The 27,460-nt window shown below is 44.6% G+C and overlaps 2 protein-coding genes across 5 annotated transcripts in view; one reads left to right on the top strand and one right to left on the bottom strand.

Moving 5' to 3' along the window:
* The window catches only part of NEMF (nuclear export mediator factor), a 42,561-nt gene extending 26,106 nt beyond the window's left edge, over positions 1-16,455 (bottom strand). The window contains exons 1-9 of the mRNA XM_061612611.1: positions 16,226-16,455; positions 15,471-15,539; positions 14,820-14,922; positions 7,223-7,348; positions 5,749-5,897; positions 4,527-4,594; positions 3,964-4,047; positions 1,847-1,920; positions 53-123 (exon numbers count right to left, since the gene is read on the bottom strand). Of these exons, the coding sequence (XP_061468595.1) occupies positions 53-123; positions 1,847-1,920; positions 3,964-4,047; positions 4,527-4,594; positions 5,749-5,897; positions 7,223-7,348; positions 14,820-14,922; positions 15,471-15,539; positions 16,226-16,284 (803 nt within the window). The 5' untranslated portion in view covers positions 16,285-16,455. The remainder of the gene's footprint in view (positions 1-52; positions 124-1,846; positions 1,921-3,963; positions 4,048-4,526; positions 4,595-5,748; positions 5,898-7,222; positions 7,349-14,819; positions 14,923-15,470; positions 15,540-16,225) is intronic.
* Positions 16,456-22,827: 6,372 nt separating this feature from the next.
* Positions 22,828-26,531, top strand: ARF6 (ADP ribosylation factor 6). 4 transcript variants are annotated; one of them, XM_061612606.1, is made up of 2 exons: positions 22,828-22,963; positions 23,777-26,531. In XM_061612606.1, exon 2 carries the CDS (start codon positions 24,247-24,249, stop codon positions 24,772-24,774), a length of 528 nt encoding a protein of 175 aa, XP_061468590.1. In that variant the 5' UTR covers positions 22,828-22,963; positions 23,777-24,246; the 3' UTR covers positions 24,775-26,531. The 4 variants fall into 4 exon arrangements, with proteins under 4 accessions (XP_061468590.1, XP_061468589.1, XP_061468591.1 ...); XM_061612605.1 differs by having other exon boundaries at positions 22,828-23,009; XM_061612607.1 differs by lacking the exon at positions 22,828-22,963 and adding an exon at positions 23,024-23,157.
* The last annotated feature ends 929 nt before the right edge of the window (positions 26,532-27,460 follow it).

Raw genomic sequence — 27,460 nt, 5'->3', positions numbered from 1 at the left:
TGGCGGCAGGAAAGAGGGCGGCAGAAAGGGATGCCTCCATTAAAATACATACGTGAGGATTTCTTCTGCAGGTTTGGTGGGTTCAAGGCTTGGCTTTTTCTCCCTCTTCTGGATGATATAGCCCTACCAAAAAGAGAGCACAAAGTGGGGGGGGGGGGGAGAATGTTATTTTTATTCACTTGTGAGATGCCTTCCACCACTCCTCCTGCAGGCAGAGCTTGGAAAAGTTACTTTTTAAAAATTACAACTCCCATCGGCCCCAGCCAGCATGGCCACTGGAGTGGGCTGATGGGAGTTGTAGTTCTAAAAAGTAACTTTCCCAAGCTCTGCTCCTCCCAGACTCCAAATCTTGCACCAGAGTCTGGGCTCAGGGGAGGGAGATGGGAGAGGCTCCAAGTCCAGGTACCAAGACTGGAAGGTATTATTATTATTAGTATTAGTGTTATTAGTATTAGTATTAGTATTGTTATTATTGTTATTATTTTATTTTATTTTATTCAATTTATTAGTCGCCCATCTGGCTAGAAACCCAGCCACTCTGAGCGACATACAAAATAAAGACATATAAACATCAAACATAAAAGTATATAAACATCAAAAAAACAAGCAATAAAACTAACCAACAAAGTAGACGCTATCCCCCAACCCACACAGCCCAACCCAAAGATCAGAAAGTCCTCCTAAAGAAGCTGCGTTTGAAGGCTGGAGGGTGGGGCAAGGCAGGTGGAAAAAGCCTCCCCTGATAGCAACAGAGTCTTTCTCGCCTCATATTATGATTACATTTGTATACCACCCCATAGCCAAAGCTCCCTGTGCAGTTTACAACAATTAAAAACAGATACACAAATTTAAAAACACTTTTTTAAAAAAAGAATTTTAAAACACATGCTAAAATGCCTGGAAGAGGAAAGTCTTGACCTGGCGCCGAAAAGATAACAGTGTTGGCACCAGGCGCACCTCGTCAGAGACATCATTCTATAATTTGGGGGCCACCACTGAGAAGGCCCTCTCCCTTGTTGGCAGCCTCCGAGCTTCCCTCGCAGTAGGCACCCGGAGGAGGGCCTTTGATCTTGAATGTAGGTACAAGTGGGTTCATGTCAGGAGAGGTAAGCACTAGGCCAGAACCAGAGCTTGGAAAAGTTACTTTTTTGAACTACAGCTCCCATCAGCCTAATCCAGTGGCCATGTCACCTAGGGCTGATGGGAGTTGTAGTTCAAAAAAGTAACTTTTCCAAGCTCTGGCCAGAACATACTGAGAGAGGAACCTAAGAGGTGGCACTCCTTAGTTCACAGGTATATATCATGAGGTTCTCCAGGCTCCACACTCCTACCCCTGGGCTACACATACTTCTGCCTTTTGCATCACAATCCCAGATTACCGCCACTTCTGGGGTAGGGCAGCTCAAGGGTATTTACCTACCACCACCACCCTTGGGAGATTTGCTATCACAAAGTTTGAAAACTGCTTCTGTAGATCATGGGATGGGGTGCACAAAAATAAGAGCATTACTATGAGCTTGTTGTTGTAATCAACTTGAAGGCATATAACGACTTGTGGTGACCCTATGAATCAGCGACCTCCAGTAGCATCTGTCATAAACCACCCTGTTCAGATCTTGTCAATTAAGGTCTGTGGCTTCCTTTATGGAATCAATCCCTTGTTTGGCCTTCCTCTTTTTCTACTCCCTTCTGCTTTTCCCAGCATTATTGCCTTTTCTAGGGAATCTGATCTTCTCATTATGTGTCCAAAGTATGATAATCTCAGTTTCATCATTTTAGCTTCTAGTGACAGTTCTGGTTTAATTTGTCTTTTTCATGGTCCATGGTATCTGCAAAGCTCTCCTACCTTGCCATTAAAGTTGTCAGTTATCTTCATATATTCTTCAGCCTTCTGTAAAGCAGCAAGTACCCTTTCAATGTCTAAAAACAGAGAGAAACAAGAACCGTAAGATTTTTGAGACTGTGGCTTCCTGCTATGCTACAAGATACCCTCTGCATGCTGGATGTGGTCTGTGGTAGCCTCATGTTAGGAAGCTGCCTTGTAGCAAATTAGACCATCAGTCCACCTAGTTGTGGGATGGGGAACTCATGGCCCTCCAGATGATGTTGGACTCCAAATCCCATCATCTCTGACCATTGGCCATGCTGGCTGGGGATGATGGGAGTTGCAGCCCAACAACATCTGGAGGGTCACAGATGCTCCCCAGCCCTGATTTAGCTCAATAGTGTCTAAACTGGCCGGCAGCAACTCTCCAGGGTTTCAGACAGGTGTCCTCCAGTTGCACTTAGAGATCTAGGGACCTTTTACATGCAAAGCGGGTGCTCAACCACTGAGCAAGAAATGAAGCATTTCCAGAAGGGTAACTGTGTTAGTCTTGTGTGGGAAAAAGTCTTGTGGCACCTCAAAGAGGAACATGTTTATTATGGCATAACTGTTCATGGATTCAAGCCCACTTTGTCAGATGCATGAAAGGAAATGTTAGTTGGTAGGTAGATAGAGGAGAATATGGTACAGTGAGAGTTGAATAGCAACGAAATGCAGAAATTATAGTCAGTAATATCAGAGCAGAAATATATATGTTAACTACGAACAAATTTAACCTTTTAGAGTAGAAGACTGGCAACTGATTGTATTAACACCTCTGGTGTGACAGGGAACTATTCACAAGAAACAGGGAATTAAGCAGGCCCAATACATAAAATTAATATTATACACTATATAACACCAAAAAATTGGGTTTTATCCAATCGTAGTCCTACTCAAAGAAGATCCATTGAAGTTAATGAACATGATTGACTTAGGTCCATTAATTCAATGGATCTACTCTGAGTATGGATTCACTGGATACGACCCATCGGCTTCTATTTAGAAACAGAATAAATTCTTTAAATACAAGGCACTACACTACTCTGTCGTGTTACATGAAAGAGGGTATGCTGTGCATTTCACACTAAAATGGACGACTCGATGAAGATGTTGACACTGTATGCAGCAGCTATGAAACAGGCAAAGTCCATGCTAGGGATCATTAGGAAAGGAATTGAAAATAAAACTGCCAATATCATCACACTGTTATATAAATCTACAGTGCAGCTGCATTTGGAATACTGTGTACAGTTCTGGTCGCCTCACCTTAAAAAGGAAATTGTAGAGATGGAAAAGGTTCAGAAAAAGACAACCAGAATGATCAAGGAGATGGAGAGACTCCCTTACGAGGAAAGGTTGCAGCATTTGGGGCTTTTTAGTTTACAGAAAAGGCGAGTCAGAGGAGACATGATAGAAGTGTATACAATTATGCATAGCATGGAGAAAGTGGATAGAGAAAAGAGTTTCTTCCTCTTGTGTAACACTAGAACTCGTGGACATTCAATGAAGCTAAATGTTGGAAGATTTCAAGACAGACAAAAGGAAGTACTTCTTCACACCACACATAGAATAGTAGAGTTGGAAGGGGCCTATAAGGCCATCAAGTCCAACCCCCCTGCTCAATGCAGGAATCCAAATCAAAGCATTCCCGACAGATGGCTGTCCAGCTGCCTCTTGAATGCCTCCAGTGTCGGAGAGCCCACTACCTCTCTAGATAAGTGGTTCCATTGTCATATGGCTCTAACAGTTAGGAAATTTTTCCTGATATCCAGTCATAGTTCAACTATGGAATTTGCTCCCACAAGAGGCAGTGATGGCCACCAACTGGGATGGCTTTAAAGGAGAATTAGACAAATGGATGCTGGATAAGGCTATCAGTGCTACTAGCCATGAAGACTATGTTATCCCTCCATGGTCGAAGGCAGTATGTTTCCAAATACCAGTTGCTGGAAACAACAGGGGGAGAGTGCTCTTGTACTCGGGTCTTCCCGCTGGGGTATCTGGTTGGCTAATGTGTGAGTAGGATGCTGGACGAGATGGGCCACTGGCCTGGTCCAGCTGGCTCTTCTTATGTACTTAAGTGTTTGGGCACTTACCTTTACTTTCTATCTGTTCTGTTTTGGTGTTACTTGAAAATCCTGTTTCTATAAGGCAGTGTTCAATAAGTGTGGCTCCATAAGCTATAAAAAGGAGTGGGGAAGAAAAAGGTCCAGTTAAAGCAGTTAGACAGAGGCTTTGATTTAAAAGGTTTTGTTTCAATTCCTGCAAGGCAGAATATGAACATTTTATACACAGATAAGAATTTGTTTGGCCCATCTTGTCCCCCAACTTTAAACGAGGATATGCTATTTTGTGTATCAGAGGCAAGAAACCTGTCAGAGATGTGAATTAGAGCTCTCAAAAGCAGTTGTCCATTATTGGTAGAAAGGTATCTCTTATATCATTTTCCAACAGGATCTCTTTAATGTATTTATAATCCTGCTTACAAACGTTCAGAACAAAACAAGTGGGTGGTATTCAATGTTAGTCCTACACAGCGTAGATCATGTTAATGGACATGAATAACTTAGATTCACTCATTTCAATAGGTCTACTTTGCGTAGGAGTTGAATACAACTCAGTTTACTGTTAATTTTAATCTAACACAAATGGTACTTACGAAGATGAGGGTTCAGGACTCTCTTTATCTGTTCCCCTTTTGGTACTCTGGTTATTATTTCTGTCAACCTATTGGAAAGTCACCAGAAAAAAGAATAAATTCCTATAAAATGATTTTGAAAAGGAAAGCAAAGAGATGTTGTTCTGCTCAGAACACAGGAGCCATGCCTAATGCTTACGGGCCTTACAGCAGATTATTCACACTGTACCTAAACCCAGCATGTGCAGACAGCAGGGCCGGCCCTACCATTAAGCAGAGCAAAACAGCTGCCCCAGGCAGCAGATGCCAGAGGGCCAGGAATGGCAGTGAGATGTTGGAGGGCCGAGCTGATTGTGCCACACACCTTGCTGTCAGCTGCCGGGAGGGCATTGTCCCATCACCAGTATGGAGGCAAGATTCAGCTGAGAGTCTGGTTGGCTTCTCTGTGTGGAAATGGCAGCAGGCACCATCTAGTCCTTTGCCGCACGCAGCAAAATGTATTGGCTCAGTTCTGGTACACAGGATTATTCTCCACAACTGCTGTGGGGACACTAGCCTAGATCTTGCATTAGAACCTAGACAATGGTGCAGGAGCCAGGAGCCTGTCTGTGCCATGAATGTGATGAATCAGTTTCAAGCCCCCAAATGCTCAGGCCACTTCTTGCTTGTCCCAGGCACTGTCCAATAGGTGCCAGCAACAATCACAACAAACATACACATCTATTACACTAGTGCATACTGTGCATCTGGGGGCTAGGGTCAGTTTTTGTAAGGTACAGACTGAAGCCCTATGAAAACATGTGTCATTGTTATTATTAAGTTGTATTCACCATTAAAGCAGATCTACTGATATAAACAAGCCTGTCTAACTTGAATGGATCTACTCTGAGTATGGCTAACATTAGATACAACCCATTATTTAACAATATTAATTGTATTTATTCCTTGCCTTGTACAAAAAAAAAGTCTCAAAGAGGCTTACAATAAAAGAATCACGATTCAAATTCAACAGGAGATTAAAAAACCAGAATCTCCAACAAAGCAGAAAAAGTAGCCATACGATACCAGTTGAGAGCAGAGTCCATGGCAAAATGCAGAAAAAATTGAAGACAACCAAAGGCAAGCCTTGCAGCCCAGCCTCCAAGTCTCTGAAAAGCTATCCATCTCTACTCAGCGACTGAAAGGGTGTCTCAGGGGGGTTGCTTTCGCCCCAGTCGAAATGTTGCACGAAGCACAGAAGTACCTTTCCAAACTGAGCAACGGTGCGGAGGCTTTAGCGTTATCGACCGGGTAGAGTTCCCGCACAGCAAACTTGACGTCATCCGCTTCATCTGTCCGAAACCTCAGGATATTCAGGATTAGGTATTCATGGTCAGTAAGAACAATGTTGCCCTGTGACAAATTTTTAATTTTTTTTCCGTTTAACTTGTTGCTGATTTTATTGTAATTTTATTGTAATATTGTATTTTAATCTTGTTTTGTTCACCGCCCAGAGAGCTATTCGCTATGGGCGGTTTAAAAATGAAATAAATAAATAAATAAATAATCCCACACAGCTTGTCACTGAAGCCTGCAGCCTCTCCTGCACTCAAAGAGAGTGGCATCCCCAAACCAAAAGGCCGTAAGATATTTTTATCATCATCATCAAAATTTATATCCAGCCTTCCTCCCAAGGGAACCCAGGGCGCAAACAACAAGCCCTAAAATCTTTAAAACGTCTTGAAAACAATTCCAACACAGATGCAGTATTAGCCGGGGTGCGTGTGCTTCTGGACCCCTCCCCCCTAGCACTCCAAGAAACATCAAATAGCTGGGAGGGAAAAGTTGCCAGAAGTTCATTTGGGAGTATAGCCCTAAATAGCTTCCAGTCTCAATGCAAAGTGCTGATTTTAACCCATAAAGCTTTACACTGCTCAGGATCCCAACACCCTGGGAACCCCATCTCTTCCCACGTGAGCCTACCCAGACACTGCAAGCATTATCAAAGGCTCTTCTGCCTGTGACTCCCTGAGGGAGATGCTGAGAGGGGCAATGCGAGAATGGTTTTTCAGAATTCCCATTTGTGGAATACTCTCCCCAGAGACACACACCCGGCACCATCATTGTAAGCTTTCAGGAATGCATTTTAGAAATGTGGCTATATTGGGTTGTATCCTATGAAGTTGTCCCATTTGTGCAAGAACTCCTGCTTGAGCAACAGAACGTCCCCTCCCTCTCCTTCCCCCATATGCCTCTCTAATCTGCTCCGGAGGGTTGGGGGACAACCCAGAATAGATTTGGGGGAGGGGGCAGGAGAAGGAGGGGAAGTTAAGTTGTGCAAGTGGAAGTCCTTGCAGTAACAGGGCACCTTTGCTAGATTCCCATTCTATTTTTTCAACGTGTTTGGTTTTTAAAAGATGGTCAAGCTATTTTATATTTTCATAGATTTATAAATCACTTTGGGACATTTTCTTCTGGAAAGTGATGAATTGATAACAGCAACAATAAATAAATAAAACACAGAGGCATATGACAGACAAAGACTCTGAGCCAGGAAGATAAATGGGGCAAGAGAGCCCCTCTTCGGGACTATTTTAACACCCCAAGAGGCAGCCTCATGACAATACATGAAAAGAAAAGATCAACCCTCCCCACCCAGCAAGAATACTAGCACTGTGAGGGAAAGAGACCACCCTTCCCACCCCCAACATCCACCGCCCTGGCACCCTCCCACTTACCCTGTCATAGAGCTCTATTATCAGATGATAGGCAGCTTCATCACTCCCAAACTGGAAATCAACTATTCTATCCACACCGAGCTGCTGCACATTCACGAGCCTTCTGGTCTTTAAATGTTTGCGGCACTGTCAATGGAGAGGGCACAAACCGGTCTCAAAAGGTGCAGTTAAGCAGAGCCAGATGCTTTTGCCAACAAGAGTGATGGAAGCTGGGAACTTCCCCATTCACAAACCAAAAAAATATGAACACTGCAGTCCATCCTAAGCTTTTGGATCATATTCAATCAAGGACTTGATTAAAGGGGAGAAGCAATGGGGAAACAGTCTGTTGGAAAAACTATGGGGAAGGACTGGCAGAAGTGCAGGGTGGAAGAACAGACGAGCCCTTGGCTACTGAAAGCCCTTCCCTCCATCTGTCTGGGTTCTGTGCCTTCCGCAACTACTGCCCACTTGTTTCCAGAACTCACTCTGCCACCACATGGACTAGAAACTTGCTCTGAAAATGGAAGCTAAGCATTACAGCACTCCAAGTTCAGTATGATTTTTTTCCATGAATAAGTTAAAATAAGCTGATATATTCAAACAGTGTGTCTCATTCTGGCTACCGTTCTTTAAAACAGATGCAGACGAGCAACAGAGGGCCCATCCAAACGACTGTATAATCTGCAATATGATCGCTTTGTGTAGTTATTAATTCTCTGTGGTCCATACGACTTTGCTCGTCGTTGCGGATTTTCACACTCACAAATCCACATTTGCGATTCCTTGTAAAATGCAATATGCTTTCCTTAAACAGAAAACAATTGCGTTACTTTCATGGAGCTCAGATGCAATGTCGCAGAGTTTGCCTAAATAGGCGTGCCGGGGCAGTCCATGGGCGTTTCAGATTCTGAGCCCCTTCCCTCCATCCCAGCACGAGAACTAAGCACAACAAATCTCGACCAGTCAGTGTAACGGAGCCGTGTTTTGGGGGCAATGCCAGCAGTTCTGTGCAGATGCGAAACTGTGCATTTGCGCAGAATCAAATGTAGCCATTTATATGTAATGGCAGCGTGAGAATGCCCAACCTGAAGCTGAGGGAAAGGATGGGTTTAGTAGCTTTTTTTGGTTTTAATTGTGTGTGTGTTGTTGTTGTTGTGCAACTTTATGATTGCTTCGTGATCATGGGGCATGGCAGAGAGAGAGAGATGCGTGCCAGGAAAAACGAATCTTGAGTGTGTATTCAAACCCGATCATTCAGCTGCATGTGCTTTCCCTAGAGAGGTTTGGTCGACTGAACCTATCACAAAAAAATTTACACATGCACCCCCCTCTTGGAAACAAACAGCATTTGGCAGCAGTGGGAGCGGGGTGCTTTCTTTGCTGTCCTGCGTTGGGATGGACTGGTGATGGGGAGGATGTGCGGTTCCTTTAAACCGGGCGACCCAGTCCTGGTGTGCCTGCTTGGAAGCCCAAACGGAGATCTAAATAATTCCTGAGTGAGAAGAAGCCAGACGCAGGGGGGAGGTGGCGGTACAGCCAGGCCCATGAGAGGCTCCTACGCTAGCAGGGGGGCAGGGGAGGAAGGGAGAGAAAGAGATCAGATGCTCCCAACAACTCCGTTGCCCTCCCACCCTTCATAAAGCTTTGATGAGACATTTGAGCTGTTTGCCTCCTCCCGGAGGGAGATTCTCTTCTACAGCTGGAGAAAGCGGAGAGGGGATTTGGACTGAGGAAGTCACAGCGCCACAATCCTGCTGCCTCTGCGCTTACTCGAAAGTAATTCCCGACTGAGTTCGGCTGGGTTTACTCCCGGGTAAGTGTACAGGGCAGGACAGCCTAACCTGGGGAGGAAAAACAAGAGGACTCTTTTGAAGGTACAATCTGCCATGCCAGCAAACATCTGCAAAGGCCTACAACTATATTTTTTGTGGTTCTGCAGACGCAACTGCATTACAGCCAAAAATGTCTGCCACAAGTGCAATAAAGTAAAGGTAAAGGTGTCCCTGCACTTGTAGTGCGAGTCGTTTCCGACTCTTAGGGTGACGTCTTGTGATGTTTACTAGGCAGACCGTATATATCTATTCCCTTATCTAGAATTTTCCTTCAATCTTCCATTGGTTTTGAATCTCTCTGCCTGAAGCTTGGTCTTCAAAATTATATTGTGATTCTCGTCATCTATCGCCCCCCCCAATTCACCAAGCCGTTTCTTATCTGACCTGTCTAATCTAATTGCTGGGTTACTCCTGGATTCTCCTAGACTTTTATTGTTGGGAGATTTCAATATCCATATAGAATCCCCCACCTCAAATGATGCTATTGATTTTTTATCTTTAATGTCCACTTTGGGGCTACAACAGTTAATCTCAGTCCCAACTCACATTGCAGGCCATACCCTAGATCTTGTCTTCCAATCAGAAGCAGATACTTCTGCCCTTCGAATAGAGAATATAACTTCCACCCCATTATCTTGGTCGGACCATTATTTAATCAGCTTTAACCTCCTGGTGTCTCCTGTACCTCTTAAAATCAGAACCCCTATTAAGTTATACCGTCCTAAGAGATTATTAGATCCCGACATATTCTTATCAAAGCTTAAGGAATATCCATGCCCCCCTACTGGAACTCCAATTGATACTTTGATCTCTTTTTGGAATAACACCATGGTCGAAATTATGAATTCAATGGCCCCCCTTCGTCCGTTAAAAACTACAAGATTCAAACCTGCCCCCTGGTTCTCTAAAGAACTATTAGAAATGAAGCATACCTATCGTAAGCTGGAACGCCGATGGCAAAAAACTAGGAGCCCATCTGACCGAGATCAAACCAAGAAATCTGTGAAAGCTTATACTTTGGCTAGACATGCTGCTCAAAAAGCATATTATTCTGCTGCAATTACTTCAGCTGGAAACCAACCTAAACAACTCTTTCAGATAGTTAACAGTCTTCTCTGTCCAAAAGACCTGGTTTCAGATACAGTATATTCCCAAACACGCTGCCATGAATTTGCTACTTTCTTTGAAGGTAAGGTGGATCAGATTCGTTCCACCTTAGACTCTGCTAAAACTGTAGAATATAATGATGGTCCATCAGATAATGAGGTAGATAAATTAGCAGAATCTAAAGACACTCTATCAGAATTTCAACTTATCCAACCAGATGACATTCTCCAACTTCTCTCTAGAATGAAACCAACCACCTGTTCACTTGATCCCTGCCCTTCATGGCTAATAAAAACGTCTAAAGCTGAACTTGCGAATTGGCTTAGTGTGATAATTAATGCTTCACTCCAACAAGGTCATGTCCCCGAAACTTTGAAAGAAGCAATTGTAATTCCATTATTGAAGAAACCCTCCCTTGACCCCACACTTCTCAGTAATTTCCGTCCAGTATCTAACTTATCCTTCATCAGTAAAGTCATCGAACGAGCTGTAGTCTCACAACTCCAAACATTTATAGATTCAAATAATTGCTACGATCCCTTTCAATCAGGCTTTAGGCCCAAACATGGGACTGAAACAGTGTTAACAGCACTGGTGGATGATCTGCGACTGGAATTAGATAAAGGAAATCTAACTTATTTAGTGTTGTTAGACCTGTCAGCTGCTTTCGACACTATTGACCATACCATTCTTCTGCACCGCCTCTCTAATCTGGGATTCCGTGGAACGGTACTAAAATGGCTTCGTTCCTTTTTGGAGGGCAGACTCCAGAGAGTTGTCTTTGAGAACTCTTCATCTAAGGTCTGGCCATTACGATGTGGTGTTCCCCAAGGCTCCGTATTATCCCCAATGTTATTCAATATTTATATGGAACCCTTAGGAAGGATCATCCGTGAATTCGGAATACATTACCATCAATATGCAGATGATACCCAACTCTATTACTCTTTCCCGCCAGATACTTCAGAGGCGGTTCGTCCCTTAAACCAATGCCTAGCTGCAATACAGCAATGGACTAACAGGAACAAGCTGAAACTTAACCCAGAGAAGACGGAAGTTCTACTAATTGGACATAAACCCTCTCATGAATTTAACAACATACTCATTCTAGATGGGGTCACGCTCCCTTTGAAATCCCAAGTTCGGAGTTTGGGTATTCTTCTAGATTCTGCTTTGACCCTTGAACCACAAATTGCAACAGTATCTAGAAGTGCTTTCCACCAATTAAAGCTAGTTCGCCAACTTCGTCCGTTTTTAGGAAGTTGGACTTGAGGCAAGTGACACAGGTCCTTGTGACCTCAAGATTGGACTATTGTAACGCTCTTTATATAGGTCTATCTACTAGATCACTTCGCCCACTTAAGTTGGTTCAGAGAGCGGCGGCCAGAATGCTGACTGGAGCTGGTCCACAAACGCATACTACACCTCTCTTTTATCAACTTCACTGGTTACCGATTTTATTTCGACACCAGTTTAAAATTTTGGTATTAGCCTTCAAGGCCCTACATGGATTAGCCCCAAAATATCTATCAAATCGTATTCTGGAATTTAAATCTCAGCGACCGACAAGAGTACCCCTCGAACATTCTCTTGTCATTCCTTCTACCTTTATAATCCGCCGCTCCAATACTAGAAACAAAGCTTTTTCGTGCATAGCTCCCATCTTATGGAATAACCTACCACCAGAGATCCGATGTTCCCCTTCACTCACGGTCTTTTGCCATCAGTTAAAAACATTTTTGTTTCTTCAAGCTTTTAAAGTTAACATTTAAATGGTTATAATTACTGTATAATTTGATTTTCTTAACTTTATCTTTTAATTGTATTGAGTTGTAATAGACATTGTTTTATTTGTTCGCCGCTCTGAATTCTAAGAACTAGGGCGGGATATAAAATGTTTAAATAAATAAATAAAAATAAATATATGGGGTGGGATTGCCAGTTCCTTCCCCGGCCTTTCTTTACCCCCCAGCATATGCCGGGTACTCATTTTACCCACCACGGATGGATGGAAGGCTGAGTGGACCTCGACCCCTTTTACCGGAGATTCGACTTCCTCCTTCTGTTGGAATCAAACTCAGGCTGTGAGCAGAGCTTCAGCTGCGTTACCGCTGCTTACCACTCTGCACCACGGAGGGTCTTGCAATACCCACAGCAAATTCAAACTTTCGCATTGTTCCACCTAGTCTCAAAAGCGCCTGCGTGTTGAAATGCAGATTAGATGTGCTTGGGCGGACATATGGGGGGGGGGGCTAGCACACGTCATATTTTGCGGACCAATTGGCTCATAGGAGCAGAGTGACAGATGTAGCTTTGGGGAAAACTGCAATGAATGTATTTCATGTCTGGGCGCGAGAACAGTGGATTTGTTAACATTGAAAACAGCAGACAAACAGGCAAGATGGGGACTCTCTGATGACAAAGAGAATATAGAAAATGTGGATTATCGAGGTAAGTTTGGACAGGCCCAGAAACTAACTGGTCCACCAAGGCAAACAGCAAAGTTTGCTGATCCTGAAATCTGTATTGAATTTACATTCAAAAACCCTACAATCGCCTAGGTCAGGCTTTCCCAACTTGGTGCATGTGATGTTCATGTATTAGTGTATATATGGTAAGTGCTGTTTGTATATAGGAGATACATGGTAAGTGGAATGAAAGAGGAGGGGGGAGTGAATGGGCAGTAGAATGCTGGATGATTGGCTGAGTATTTAGAATGGCTGAGGGTATAAATGGAAGGATGACAGTTAAATCTGGGTGGACGGTGAACGTGAGTGGGTTGTTTTGGTGGGTTTTTGAGAGGAGATTGGGTGGAGAGTTGGTGGATGTGAGGAGAGTGTGGAGTTCGGATTAATACTAAGACCAGTACTTCAGGAATAGATGAAACCATATGCTTAAGTGCCTTTATAAAGTAATCTTGTTATCTCTGTTATTTAATAAATATATTTGGTTTACCAAAGGCCTGATCCTTGGCTGGGGTTCCACAGACCAGAAGGGAGGGTAAGGTAAATACCAAGGCTGAAGGGTAACAAATGGTGGCAGCGGTGAAGAGAATAACACCACAAGTATTCAGAGCAAACCAGGATTATCTGCATTGATACAAAGGGATTGGGACAGCTTAAGCACACAGTCACAGAGGTAACCTGATAGAGAGACTCAGGCAGAGTCTCTGGGAATACGGGTTATAGGACGTGACTGGTGGTGCTGCCTAGCAGGGGGATCTGGTGAGGTCTATGCTAGAGCGGGGAGAGAAACCATAAAAAAGGACAGTCCGGACTGGTGGAGTCCCTGGTGGTGCCTAGTGACAGGCAGTAACCACGAGCAGGTAGGAACCTGACAGGGAGAGCCAGGGAAGGGCGTCACAGTGCACTCCAGATGGTTTGGACTGCAACTGCATCAGCCCCAGCAAGCACTGCTGAGTTGCCTGGAGTTGACAGGGTTCATAGTCCAAAGCATATGGAAGTCTCCACGTTGGGGAAGGCTGGCCTAAATTGTCATAAAATCCCAAATCTGTTATCACTGGTCACAATAGGCTGTTTCTTCAGTGAAACCCGAGATCAAATTTCAGCTTAGCCATGGATTCCCTTAGGAACGACATCACTACTCAAACACGGTCCTCCTATCTATAAACAGAAATAGTGATCACCTACCTCATAGGGTTATTGTAATGGGTTTACTCATTCATTTGAAAGATTGAGCTACACCTGTCATTGGGGGCCTGCACAGTCAGGGGCTGAGATGTAGGCTAAGTTCAAAAATCACAGCTCACCCATGAGTTAAGATGGCCTCAGACAAGCCACTCTCTCAAGCCTGAGCCAACTTTCTGCCACGTACAAATAATAATACTGGCCAATCTTAAAAAGCTGATTTAAGTATTACTGGGAAGAGGTATGGCTCAGCAGCCACACACCTCCTTTGCATGCAGAAGGTCCCACGTTTAGTCATCAGCGTCTCCAGTTAAAAACCCCTCTCTGCTGGAAACCCAGGAGAGCTGCAGCATCATGTTTGTGGGCCACTCAAATTCTGTCATGTGAATCCTTATGTCAGATTCCAGGAGAAGTGCAGCCTTGAGGTCTGGCCTAATGGTAACAGAAGGAATTGGGGCCATCCAGGCATCAAGTCATAATTCAGTTCTGTTCCTCACTATTTCAGAACAGATACAGGCATTGCACACCCTCTTCCTGCTCTGGGAATTGCTGGCTTGGGTTTTTAACTTCTGCAAAATCCAACCCTGAATTTGCACAACTGCAAATCTACATGCTCCGTGATAAATTAATCCCATCGATCATCATCAACTATAATAATATTTCAAGCCTGCATTTAGCCACACATGTCAACACACATAGATGTGTAAAACATTCCAGGACTTTTAATGCACAAAGTGAAATTATATATCTTCTGCTACTGGAGAAAAGACAAAAGACTGCTCCCCACTAAGCAAGAGAAGACCGAGGCAGTTCCCTTGCTATTATCTGAACATTAAACACCATCACTGTTGTTATAAATTAAAGTGGGGAGGGGGGAGATGGTCTGTAGTCTCACACTGTAAGGCTCATGTTTGAAAAATAAAAAGGATGCTGGTTTGGGTAGCCCCGGAGATAACATGATAGCATTGACACGCTTTCTCCCCCCACTACAGAAATCTTCAGCATACCAAAAAAACCAGATGAATTTACCTTCATTGCAAAGCCAGAAGGCATCATGTTCTTGGGCCACTCAAATTCTGTCGTGTGAATCCTTATACCAGATTCCAGGAGAAGTGTAGCCTTGAGGTCTGGCCTAATGATAACAGAAGGAATCAGGGACCATCCAGGCATCAAGTCACAGTTCTGTTTTGTTCCTCACTATCTCAGAACCGAAATGGGCATTGCACACCCTCTTCCTCCCCTGGAAATTGCTAGTTTGGGTTTTTAATTTTTGCAAAATCAAACTCTGAGTTTGCACAATTGAAAATCCACACGCTCTGTGATAAATTTATCCCGTCGGTCATCATCAACATCCCTAGGATTGAAAAGGTTTCCCACATGTAATGTTTAAAACCCTCAAGGACTGCATCAGTGTGTGAAGGTGCTTAGAAAAGCAAGGATAGGAAACACTTCTTCCCTCACTTAACAGCCTCAGAAGAATACATTATTGCTGGCTAAATTAAAAGAACTTTAAATGGAGCAAGGATGGCCAACTTGTGGCCCTCCAGATGTTGTTGGATTACAACTCCCATCATCTCTTACCACTGGCCATGCTGGCTGGGAACTGAAGTCTAACTATATCTGGAGGGCCACATGTTCCCTGCTCCTGAAACAGAAAAAACAAAGAGACTGAACTCTTACTTCTGAAGACGGATGAGATACGTCTTGTTATCCACATCATAAACATTGTACACCCTCATTCCCAACAAGCTGTAAAAAAAAAGAAAAAAGAAAAAATCATGTGTATTTATTTTATCATCTATACAAGATTATAAACAACAAGGTTGAAGGAACGACTGTCAACCTTACTGTAGGACAGGGCAGAGAACGCAGAGAACAAACAGTTTTTTAAAAACAAAATGACCACAAATTCATTGTAACACAAGCATTTTTCTGGCCTAAGGCCCCTTTGTCATATACATGGAGTAGTCTCCTAAACTGGTATTTGTATATAGGCATGGGAATAAAAGGAGGGTAAAGAGGGAGACATTGAGATATGCTTGGTACAGAACTAATGAGATGTGGTGAATATTTGTAGTATTCTACACTGTACTTTCATATCCAGCAAGAGTTTGACATAATGGGTCCAAACCTAAATAAAAGATTAATGATGTGTACATGCTCGTCCCTGTGCTGAACACAGGCACTGTGCCCTCCAGGCACTGCAGGACTCCAACTCCCATCCTCCCTGGCCTCTGGCCATGCTGGCGGGGGCTGATGGGAGCTGGAGTCCAACATCACCTGGAGGGGGTCGTGGCACCAGGTACAGATGGACAGAAAGGGCTGGAGGGAATGGAGAGAAAAGGGGCAGTGGGCGGGGCCTGCATTGCATGTGGGCGGGGCTTCGTCCGCCGAGGGGGCGGGGCCGCCCGTTTGTCAAGGGCCGTCGTACCTACCTCTGGCGCAGCTCAGCTATCACCGCCCGGATATCGACCGTGCTGAAGCGGGACTTCATGGCGGGACAGAAGCAGGCAGGCGGGCGGCCCCGGTGTCACTGAGCGGAGGGTTCGGCTCCGTCTTCTCTCGCCCGCTTCCTGCGGTGTCCCCTGACAGGCGCAGAGTCGCCCACACGCACGCGCGCCGGGCCACGTGAACTACGGCGGCATCGCTAGGCCGAAACAATGCGCGCCGCGTTGTAGAAAGTCGCCCCCTGCCGGGTATGGTAAGAATGGCAACAGCCAGTGGAGGGCGGGAGAAAGGTTCGCTGATCAAGTGCATCATGTGATCAGAGGGTTAAAGGAAGGGGGGGGGAAGGTGTCGGAGCACCTCTTTAACTAGGGAAGGTGTCGGAGCACTTAAAGAGGTTCAGTGCTGGAGGGGAACACTTTTTATATGCTTAGAGGTACCCGCTACTTTGCTGCTGCCTATTTGCCTTCTGCCTAGCCTTTGATACTGAGGCGTATATTTTTGGACACACACACACCGTTTTGTGAGCTTGGTTGTCTTTAACCATTGTTAACACTGTATTTTAAAGTTATTGTAAGTAACCCGTCCTGGGGCCTCTGAATGAAGCAACGACTCGCGGAGCTTGGAAAGGTTACTTTTTTTAAAACTACAACTCTCATCAGCCCCAGCCAGCATGGCCACTGGAGTGAGCTGATGGGAGTTGTAGTCCAAAAAAGTAACTTTTCCAAGCTCTGAAAACGAGCAATAAATGATGATGACGATGATGATGATGATGCAATCCTAACCCTGGAGTAAGCTGCATTGAATTCAGTTCCCCCTTAGCATGCAAATCAAACACCTGGATAGACACCCTTGCTGTAGTCATAGATATGGGAATTATGGGCTCCTACTGGGAAATCGTAATAACCCTAAAAAGCAGATGATAGCTACAGTCTGACGCACATTAACTTGGAAGTAAGCGCCATAGAGCACAATGCAACTGACTCTTGAATAAGCCTGCACAGGATTGTGGTGTACGGCAAGTTGCAGCAAGAGGCTCGTGGTTACCCTGGTGAGCTTCAGAGCTAAGGAGGGATTCATACACAGGCCTCCCTCCTTCAAATCAGACAGACTACTACGCAATACATATGAATGAAGCGGAATATTGGAGGATTCAGGACAGAAAAAAACGAAGTTCTTCTTTACACACCACATATTTATTTATTTATTGCATTTGTATACCCCCCCATAGCCGAAGTCAAATTGTAGAATTTGCTCCCACAAGAGGCGGTGATGGCCACCAACTTGGATGGCTTACTAGCCAAGATGGCTATGCTCTGCCTCCATGGTTGGAGACATTATGCTTTCAGTTGCTGGAAACCGCAAGAGGGGAGAGTGCTCTTTGCGCTCAGGTCCTGCTTGCAGGCTTCCCATAATGGGCATCTGCCTGGCCACTGTGAGAACAGGAGACGCAGCAGCCAGGCTATTCTGATGTTGTTTTATATTGGCATGCTCTACGATACACACATGAACATCTGAGATTAGGGTGTATCCTAATTCCTCCACCCCACCCCACTTCCTGGCAGGTCTCTCTCTCTCTCTCTCTCTCTCTCTCTCTCTCTCTCTCTCTCTCTCTCTCACACTCACACACACACACACACACACACACACACACACAACACACACACACACTTCCCATCAAAGCAACATAAAAGCATCCACAGGCAGGGAAGCATGCAAGATAAATATTACCCAATTTCATGTCAAAAGGAAGTCCAAAACAGCTATAACAATCAAAGCAAAGACAATAGTATGAAAAACAACAAACCAAACAATACTGGGTTTTTGCAATGATGTTTGAGTAGGTTGGTTACTGCTGTTTGTTTTATTTTCAGATTTGTTTTTAATTTTTTTATTTTCTGAAACAGAGAGAGAGAGAGAGTCCTGAGTTTGATTTTAATATTGAATTGATACTGGCTCAGCACATCACCCAGAAAAATGTAATCTTGAGTGGTGAAAGCAGCATTCACTCCAGAGAGCTGCGTGTACAAAAGCAAGTGAAATATTCGGGAGGGAAGAGTAATGAGGGGCTCATCTCCTCGAGCTCCCATATTTTGAGGTGGGTAGGGGAGTTGGCTAGTCCTACTCTGTATGTTGAGAAAAACTCTGGTGATCCCTTCCTGGAAGGGCTGAAATGAAGCTCTTGTGCAGAGGGACAGAAAGAGAAAATCTGGGCTCAGCTCGGCTTACCTTTATTTTATTTTTATTTATTATTACATTTATATCCCACCTTTCCTCTACGGAGCTCAAGGTAGCTTACAAACATGGTTCTCCCCTTCCCAATTTTATCCTCCGAACAACCCTGTGAAGTAGGTTAGACTAAAAGACAATAACTGGCCCAAGGTCACCTAGTGAGGTTCGTGACCAAGCAGGAATTTGAACCCTGGTCTTCCAGGTCCCAGTCCAACACTCTAGCCACTATACCACCTCTGGATCTGCTACACCACACTGACCTTGTCCCACTTAATAAATCCTGTTCCATGTATAAGCATCGTCCCTACCTTTCCAGCTGCCTGTATCCCACAGTATAAAATTCCCTGTATAAGTATTGCAATTGCTTAATTCATACCCTCCCCATTTCCCCTTTCACCAGCAGTGCAGTGGCAATTCAGAAGTGCAGGGCCCCTTCATGATAGTCATGCCACACCCCATTGCTTGCTTGCTCTCTGTCATCGTCTCCATAGTCCTTCCCACACGCCTTCTCCCATAACAACAGACATCCCTAGGAGCTAATCAGCATGAAAGGGGAGTGTGTTAGCTACTGAGAAGAGTCATCTCAGTGGCTGACTTGCCTTCTTTCACTCTGATAGGCTCCAATCAGCACGAAAGGACAAGGAAGTGTGTTAGAAGACTCTTCTCAGTGGCTAATATACCCTTTCATGCTGATTGGCTCTTAGAATTCTGGAGACATAAGGATCTTGCTGGGACCCTGCTCACCCCCAAACGTAAGGGGTCTAAGACCCCCCAAAACCCAGATAACTATGCCCCTGCCATTCACTGAAAAGATAAAGACTGCCGTTCACTCTCTTGTCCAGGCTACACTGCAGGGGCTACTCATAGATGCAGTCCCACCACTGCTTAGCATGGGAGCTTTGACCTGCTCCGTCTCTGATCTGGGCCCCCCGGAGACCATCATATTGAAGCTGATATAGTGAGGAACATGTCTAGCTGTTGATTTCAACTCAGATTGTGGGATTTTTGGTTTGGCTAGCATCTAGGAAAATAATTCTGTAATGTTATTCCCAATGGTCTTATTTGAAAAAATGGAAATGGACTGCCTTCAAGTTGATTCCGACTTATGGCGATCCCATAAATAGGGTTTTCATGGTAAGCGGTATTCAGAGGGGGTTTACCATTGTATTGTTGTGAGACTGGGGGTTTGGACAGGAGACAGTTAATGGACCAAGAGAAGTTCTCCTGGAGACTCTGTTAATAATCCTGGCAAAGTTGTCAGGCACCTCTTTTGGTAGGGAAAGTGCAGGTGATGTGTTTCCATGGCTACTAATTGTTATGATCTCTCTTCAGGCTTCTGAATGGAGCAAAATGAGGCCTCCCAACCCCCAGCTATGGATGATGTAATCTAGGTGTCTGTATATGGAAAGAAGCAATGTTGTTGTTGTGGGCCTTCAAGTAAATTTCAATTTCGACCCTGTGAATCAGCAACCTCCAATAGCATCTTTTATAACCCACTCTGTTCAGATCTTGTAAGTTCAGGGGGGGGCAGGGGGAAGCAATAGAAAGAAGCAATAGAAACTGGTTTTTAAGTGGAAGGTGGGCAGGGAAAGAGAGAGACTAAGTGAGAGCTGGATTTTGCCTCTGTAAGCCAACACTACTTTTTCACTAGAAAAGACAATAATGCTGGGGAAAACAGAAGGGAGTAGAAAAAGAGGAAGAACAAGCAAGAAATAGATTGGTTCCATAAAGGAAGCCACAGACCTGAACTTACAAGATCTGAACAGGGTGGTTCACAACAGATGCTGTTGGAGGTCTCTGATTCATAGGGTCTCCATAAGTCGTAATCGACTTGAAGGCACATAACAACAACAAAGCCAACAACATTTTGCAGGGGCTGGGTATCCCTCTCTGCAGATCTGATGTGAGAACAGGACTTCGGCTATCTGCTGAGGCATTTAAACCAGGGACGAGGAACTGACAAGCTGGACGCTTATTTCCCCCACCGTCTGAGGGCTAGGTTTGACAAGCAGGACCACCCACTTGTCAGTCATATGATGTCACAAGGGCAGCAGGTCACCTATTTTCCTTTACCAATGGTGGTTTAAAATCAAAGGACATGGGCAAAGGCACAGTACCTTGCAAGCACTTTCGGCCCAGCCAGGTCTTTACCTGCCCCACACCTAATGTTATATATGAGCTCTGGTGATAGGGCAGATGTGACAAAACAGCCTTGAAGGAGAAACGGGGACACCTGGCAGACCTAATTAAGCCCAGGGTCTGGAGTTTTTCTGCTGCTGGTTCAGACTGTGACTCCAGTTATGCTCAGCCTGAATTTTTGTTTTTTAAAAATGCAAATATTGCAAAACGCCAGTAAGCCTAATGGAAACTTAACTTAGGTACAGCCTGTACCCCTAGGACTTCTCACTGCTTGAAGAAGTAGGGTGTGTGTGTAAAACTGTAGTGATGAATGTTCAAAACGCAATTGGCGAATGCTGCAACCAGACTGATAGCTGGGATGAGTGCGATGTTTGGCTTCCAGGAGGACACACTTTGCACAAGCTCAAAGACCTACATATCATAAGATTGAAAAGAGAGCCTGCTCAGCATGGGAGCTCTGACCTGGGCAAGTCCAGCAACCTGGTTGTTCCCAGCTGCCCAGGGACCCCCATATTTATGCTGACTTTAGCGACAACACCTGCTCAGCACAGACCACAGCAGCCTAGGTCTCTGGAGCTCAAGAAAGCTTCCAGGTTCAGCCTCCCAGGGAGCTGAGATTACAGGCAGGAGCCCCATGCCTGGCTGGTTGTTTGCCATCAGCCAGAAGATGGCAGCAAAGAACAAAATCCTAAAGCAATTCCTTACGCAAAATAATAATTATATTTTTCTTTTAAGGAAACTCATCTATATGGGCTGTGTGGGAAACTTTTTTTTACCATGCCTACAGCTGGATCAGGCCAAAGGGGGCCCATCTAGTCCAGAATCTGGTTCTCACAGCGGCCAGCCAGATGCTCTAAAAGGAAGCCCACAAGCAGGGCATAGATGCAAGAACACTCTTCCCACTTGTGATTCCTCCCAGCAACTGGTATTCAGAGACACACTGCCTCCAACAGTGGCTAGTAACCTTTGGTAAAGGTAGTGTCCCTGCACTTATAGTGCGAGTTGTTTCCGACTCTGAGGGTGACGTCTTGCGACATTTACAAGGCAGACCGTTTATACAGGGTGGGATTGCCAGTTCCTTCCCCGGCCTTTCTTTACCCCCTAGCATATGCCGGGTACTCATTTAACCGACCACGGATGGATGGAAGGCTGAGTGGACCTCGGCCCCTTTTACCGGAGATTCGACTTCCTCCTTCCGTTGGAATCGAACTCCGGCCGTGAGCAGAGCTTTGGCTGCGTTACCACCGCTTACCTCTCTGCGCCACGGAGGGAGCATGACCTTTGGTACTCTCCCTTAATTTGTCTAATCTACCTCGGACAATGGAGGTATTGGAGCTACTAGCCATTGTGGCTAGTAGCCACTGGTAGCCTTATCTTCCATGAATTTGCCTAATCCTGTTTCAAAGCCATCCATGTTGGTGGCCATTACTGCTCTTGTGGAAGTAACTATGCACTGTGTGAAGAAGTGCTTTCTTTTGTGAATCTAATGTATTTAAAGAGTTTTTTTGTTGATGGTCTTTATGTTTTTAGCAATGTGTTCCTCAAATTCTTTTTTCACGCTCCTAATTGTCCACTTGCATTTCTTTTGCCAGAGTATGTGTTCCTTTTTATTCTTCATTTTTTGAAGGAAGACTTCTTGCCTCTGACAGCTTCTTTGACTGTCGCTTTGAGATATTTTAGGTAGTAAGCGAAGAATAAATGCAGTCAAAAATAGCGTTCTCCCTATTACAATAAATTTTAAATTTCAAATGTTAATTTTAATTTTTTTTTGTTGCAATCTTGTTTTCACATATGTTTTATAGTGCATTTTATTTATACTCACTTGTATTTTAACCTGTTTTTATTGTTGTACACCGCCCTGAGAGCTTATTGCTAAAGGGCGGTATAAAAGCACAATAAATAAATAAATAAATAAAATAACATGAGCTTTACAAAACCCAGATTTGGGGCCAACCAAAGAGACAAGAATTTCAGGCAAAAGAATTCATAATATAGAAACCAGCCAGAGAAGCTTTTTATGAGATCAGCTGTGACTCCAGAGGACGGGGAGGGTAAAGAAAGGCTGCAATTGCTCTTCGCCCTCTCATCCACGTGGTTGTTTTAATTCAGTCTGGGCAACGGAGCCCTTAAGAGGAGACCACAAACACGTACATGATTGCGCTTCTCAACACCCGATTGGTGCAACAGCCTCGTGCCTGGCCCTTTAAGGCGACGCGAGGCCAAGTCGCGCACGGACTGACATCGATCGCGCGGCCTCGCCTCATCGAGATGGCTGCGCCTCTAGTGTATGCGCGTGCGCAGTTCCATCGCCGAGCCGGCCTCTATCAACCATGCGCAAGAGAGCAAGGCCACGTTAGGTGAGAACGCCGCTACGCTTGCGCGGCCCCGTGTCGGGCACTTAAGGTAAATTCCGCCCGCGGGGCTTCTCTATTCTTCCGGGACTGGAAATGCGACTGCGCGAAGAGCAAGCGCACATGCGTGTGTGTGGGTCCGGAAAGGCGGTAATCGACGGTGCGCATGCGGAGTAGATGAAAGTACTAAAAAACTTCAGGTGGCTTTTTTTTCCCTTTCTCGACAGTTGGGTGAGGGAGAGGGCGTGGCGCTTCGCGCGCGCTTACTGCAATAACTGAGAGCATACATACAGGCGCGGGGCTGCCGTGGCCAGCTTGAGGAGAGCGCGAGCGAGTGCGGCCCAGTGCGCGTGCGCAGCGGCGGTGATTTTTTTTTTCCCCGCCCGCTGCCTCTTCCCGCTGTGACAGCCGAACCGTTGCCTCTGCGCATGCTTGCTCGAGTCGCGAGGGAGGACTTAAAGCGCGCGTGCGCGCCTTCCCTCCGCTCCTCCCGTATTATATAGGCGGGGCCGGCTTCTTTTTCGCAAGTCGGTCGGGCGAGTTGCGCGCATGTGCATTGCTGCCGGCCGCTGCGAGCCAGTCAACCCGGGCGGAGAGTTTGTGAGGGAAGCAGCGAGGCGGGCCGGCTGGGCAGGCGCCCCCTTCCCGTCTGCCACTTCCGAAAGGCCGGCCTGCCGGCTGGCTGCCTTGCTGACGCTGAGGGCGAGCCGGCGCGATCCGAGGTAATGACGGGCGGGGGCGGCTCCCCTCCTTCCCCGCCTCACGCCGTCACTGACTGACTGACTGCCTGCCTCTCTCTCTCTCTCTTTTCCCTCACAGCCGCGAAGCGTCGCCCAGAAGACCCGAGGGCGGAGGAGACTCCCAGGCCTGCTCTGTGTGACAGACGGGGAGGCCTCCGCGCCCCTCACCCATGAGGCCCCGCCCCTTCGCTTTTAGCCCCACCCCCGCCATCTAGTGGGAGGGGCTTTCTCACTCCTCTTTCTCCAGCATGACATAGTGTTAAATCAAGCAGCATCCCCCATCCCACCCCCATATATGCCACTAGCTCTTCATTCTCTTTGTTGGCAGATATAAGGTGAGGGGGGCCTGCCCTGTATCTCATCTCCCCACCCCCACTGGCCCCTTTCTCCAATTTGGAGCCTTCGTGGTTTGTCGGTCACAGACCAGTGAACTTTTGGGCTTTCCTCCTTTGCCCAGCTAGGTGTCCTGCCTGGATTTTTTGGTGGTGGTGGGTGCAGCAACAACCCTTTGCACCTCCTGTGGATGCCTGCCTCTCTATCGCCATCATCATGGGCAAGGTGCTGTCCAAGATCTTTGGCAACAAGGAGATGCGGATCTTGATGCTGGGCCTGGATGCAGCGGGCAAGACCACCATCCTGTACAAACTGAAGTTGGGTCAGGCGGTCACAACTATCCCTACTGTGGGCTTCAACGTGGAGACGGTGACTTACAAAAATGTCAAGTTTAACGTATGGGATGTTGGGGGCCAGGATAAGATCCGGCCACTGTGGCGGCACTACTACACAGGCACTCAGGGCCTGATATTTGTGGTAGACTGTGCCGACCGGGACCGCATTGATGAGGCTCGGCAGGAATTGCACCGCATAATCAATGACCGAGAGATGCGGGATGCGATCATCCTTATCTTTGCCAACAAGCAGGACCTTCCTGATGCCATGAAGCCACATGAGATCCAAGAGAAACTAGGCCTGACCCGAATCAGGGATAGGAATTGGTATGTTCAGCCATCCTGTGCCACCTCGGGAGATGGACTCTACGAAGGACTGACATGGTTAACATCTAACTATAAGTCCTAATGATCATTTTTTTAAAAAAAAAAATGACAAAACTATTATTAGTCTTCAAGAGAGTTTAGAGAGGAAAAGAAACACTGTGGCTTCCCAAGAAAGAATGATCCTCCATACTAAAATGTTCAAAAATTAAGCATCCATAGGATTACAGTGATTGCTCACTTCTTCGCCAGTTACTACCCTCTTCTTCTGCGTACTTGACTGGATCCCCAGTTTAATACAATTCTTGCTTGTTAAGATGCTCTAATGTTCAGCTGTGAATGAACACAAGCACTAGTTTCTATGGCAAGCTTCCAGCAACATGGGGGAAACACACGTAACTTTGCAAAGTAACTTTTCTCCTAAGGGAACCCTTGTTAACGATGATTTTGACTTCATTTGTTTGAGTCTTGGGGCTAAGGCATCACTTTTTTTAAATGTATGCTTTCTGATTTGGTTCCCCCCCCCCATCCCTTCTTCATTATCGTCTGCTGTAGATTTGCTTCATTTTGCAACCATGCAGAATATGTTGCTAGGTCTCTTATTATCTAGTAAACTGAAAACTATTGCTTATGAACACACTGCAGTCTGTCTTCTTTATGGTAAGAGCTTACCTGTAACTAAAACCCTAAAATTTTGATCTCCTTTTATCTGGCCTTATGACAAATTGCAAAGGTAGCATTTAGAATAAATGTATGGTTGCTTACTGGGCCTGATATTGGCCAGGTAAATCAAGAACCACTTCAAAATGTTAGCTGTGGGAGGTTATCAACCAAGTATCATGCATGAATAAGGATGCAAATAAGTTACATTCTAAATAGCAACCATGTGCAAGGTGATATGAGTCTAGTGTCAAACCACTGTTCCTGTATTTTGCATTGTAAAGTTATTTTTTCTGCGGCACTGTTAAGTAGTTGTGTTACTTTACAGGTTCAGTGCAAAAATGCTTTCATCCCATAAAGTGCAGCAATAATTTGTAAGCCTCACTGTGTGACAGACATTACTTTTTTAAAAAAAATCATAAACCTAGAATCAAAACTTGAATGTTATTCATGTCTTAACAATTGAGACAGATGGCAGTATCACAATTGGTTTAAAACTTCTGAAACGTAAATAGAATATCTGTAGACCTTTTAGCTTGGCTTCTAAGATGCATCTTTATTAACCTGAGGGGGTGGGGGTAATCTGCGTCTACTTCTATATCATGATTTGATTAAGTCCTTCTAAGAATTTATTGAGATTTATCACAATGAAGGAAGGATGTGCCAACTTGGTTTTGCAGATACTACTAATTTAAATTAAACAAATGATTGTCTTTTGAAGTTGCTTTTCTTTCATCTCCTACAAAACCATACTGAATTCATGCAGGCATTAACAGACAAATTCTGGCCTGGTAGTACCTTTATTTGATCTGTTTTGGATGTGTAAAGCCCTTTGGAAGGGTGGCTGATGAGTGAGCAAACGACTATGAATGTAAACTTCCATGTTCCATTTCCAAGGGCAAGCATCTCATTTGTCAGATCACAGCTTTCAAATGTCTGATTAGTTGTACGGAGGGAAATGATTGTGAATTCAGGTGAGCATAAAAATGGTTTCAATCAAGTATTAATACTGGGTGCAAAATTGTAAAGCAACTGGTTCTTACTCAGCCTTAAGGATTAATTTCAGATTTCCTCAAGGAGTAAAACTTGTGAGGAATTTTAGGAATGTATTGCTACAAAACCAGAAGAAAATTGCTTTTGCTGAAGGGTATGAGTTTGAAATAAAATCGGGGCATTACACTACACTTCTTCAGTGTTGATTTTGCTATTTAAATTGTGGACTCTGGAGCTTGTACCAAAGATGTTTGAGGGGAATAAAGTAAAGAGAAATTAATTTCTTAAAACTGAATGCTTAGCATCACTTACCAGAAAACAACTTTGGCTCTAATCCTGCATAAACTTGTATTGTAGTTTGATTTTTTTTTAATTCCTCCAATGGAATGTGAATATTCACTTTAAACAATTTTTAGGATCAGAACAAAAAAATTATTTTCATAGGAAATACAGCAATGGTTCAGAAACAGTTCTACTAAAATAACAAATGTGAGAAAGAAATGAACTGAATTGCTACTTTCTGGTTGTGGTAAAAAAAACATTAATCTTCCTGGCAGCATTTGCAAGAGTGGTAATGCAAATAAAAAGTCCATAAAACAGTTAACTGTAGTCTTGTGGAATAACTAAAGCCAAGCACAAAGTAGTTGCCTAAACTGGAAAACTTGAAGATCTGTTACTGGTTCCCAAACGTTCGTATAAATCTTTCTTGCAGTGAGAACATGGCTGGTTTTACCTTTGGCGTGGGGTTTGTTCTATCTTTTCTCTGACCAAGGCAGAATCAAATAATCAAACAACTTCTACATTAAGTTGAAATCATTACTTGGTATGTCCTTAATTTGTTTCTCCAAGTATGCCAGTTTTGTAAGTAAAAGGGATAAATATAATTCTGGTTTTGTTTTTCCTTTTAAATCTCCAATTTTGGGTGGAAACTATGAAGTTGAATGAAATGTGTGGCGAATGCATCAAATAACTGAACAAAAATTTGCTACTGAACAAAAATTACAAAAGTTTCAATTTAAGTGTTTCTTTCAAAGAAACAAGGTTTTGTGTTCTTTCTGTCTCAAAAGTAGCTTTAAAAACTGACTTTAGACATTATCTAATCAGCTTGCAAGTTAAAA

The sequence above is a fragment of the Rhineura floridana genome, chromosome 2 (assembly GCF_030035675.1).
Source record: "Rhineura floridana isolate rRhiFlo1 chromosome 2, rRhiFlo1.hap2, whole genome shotgun sequence".
Lineage (NCBI taxonomy): Eukaryota > Metazoa > Chordata > Lepidosauria > Squamata > Rhineuridae > Rhineura > Rhineura floridana.
Note: the sequence above shows the minus strand (reverse complement) of the source record. Positions and strands in the feature narration are given on the sequence as shown.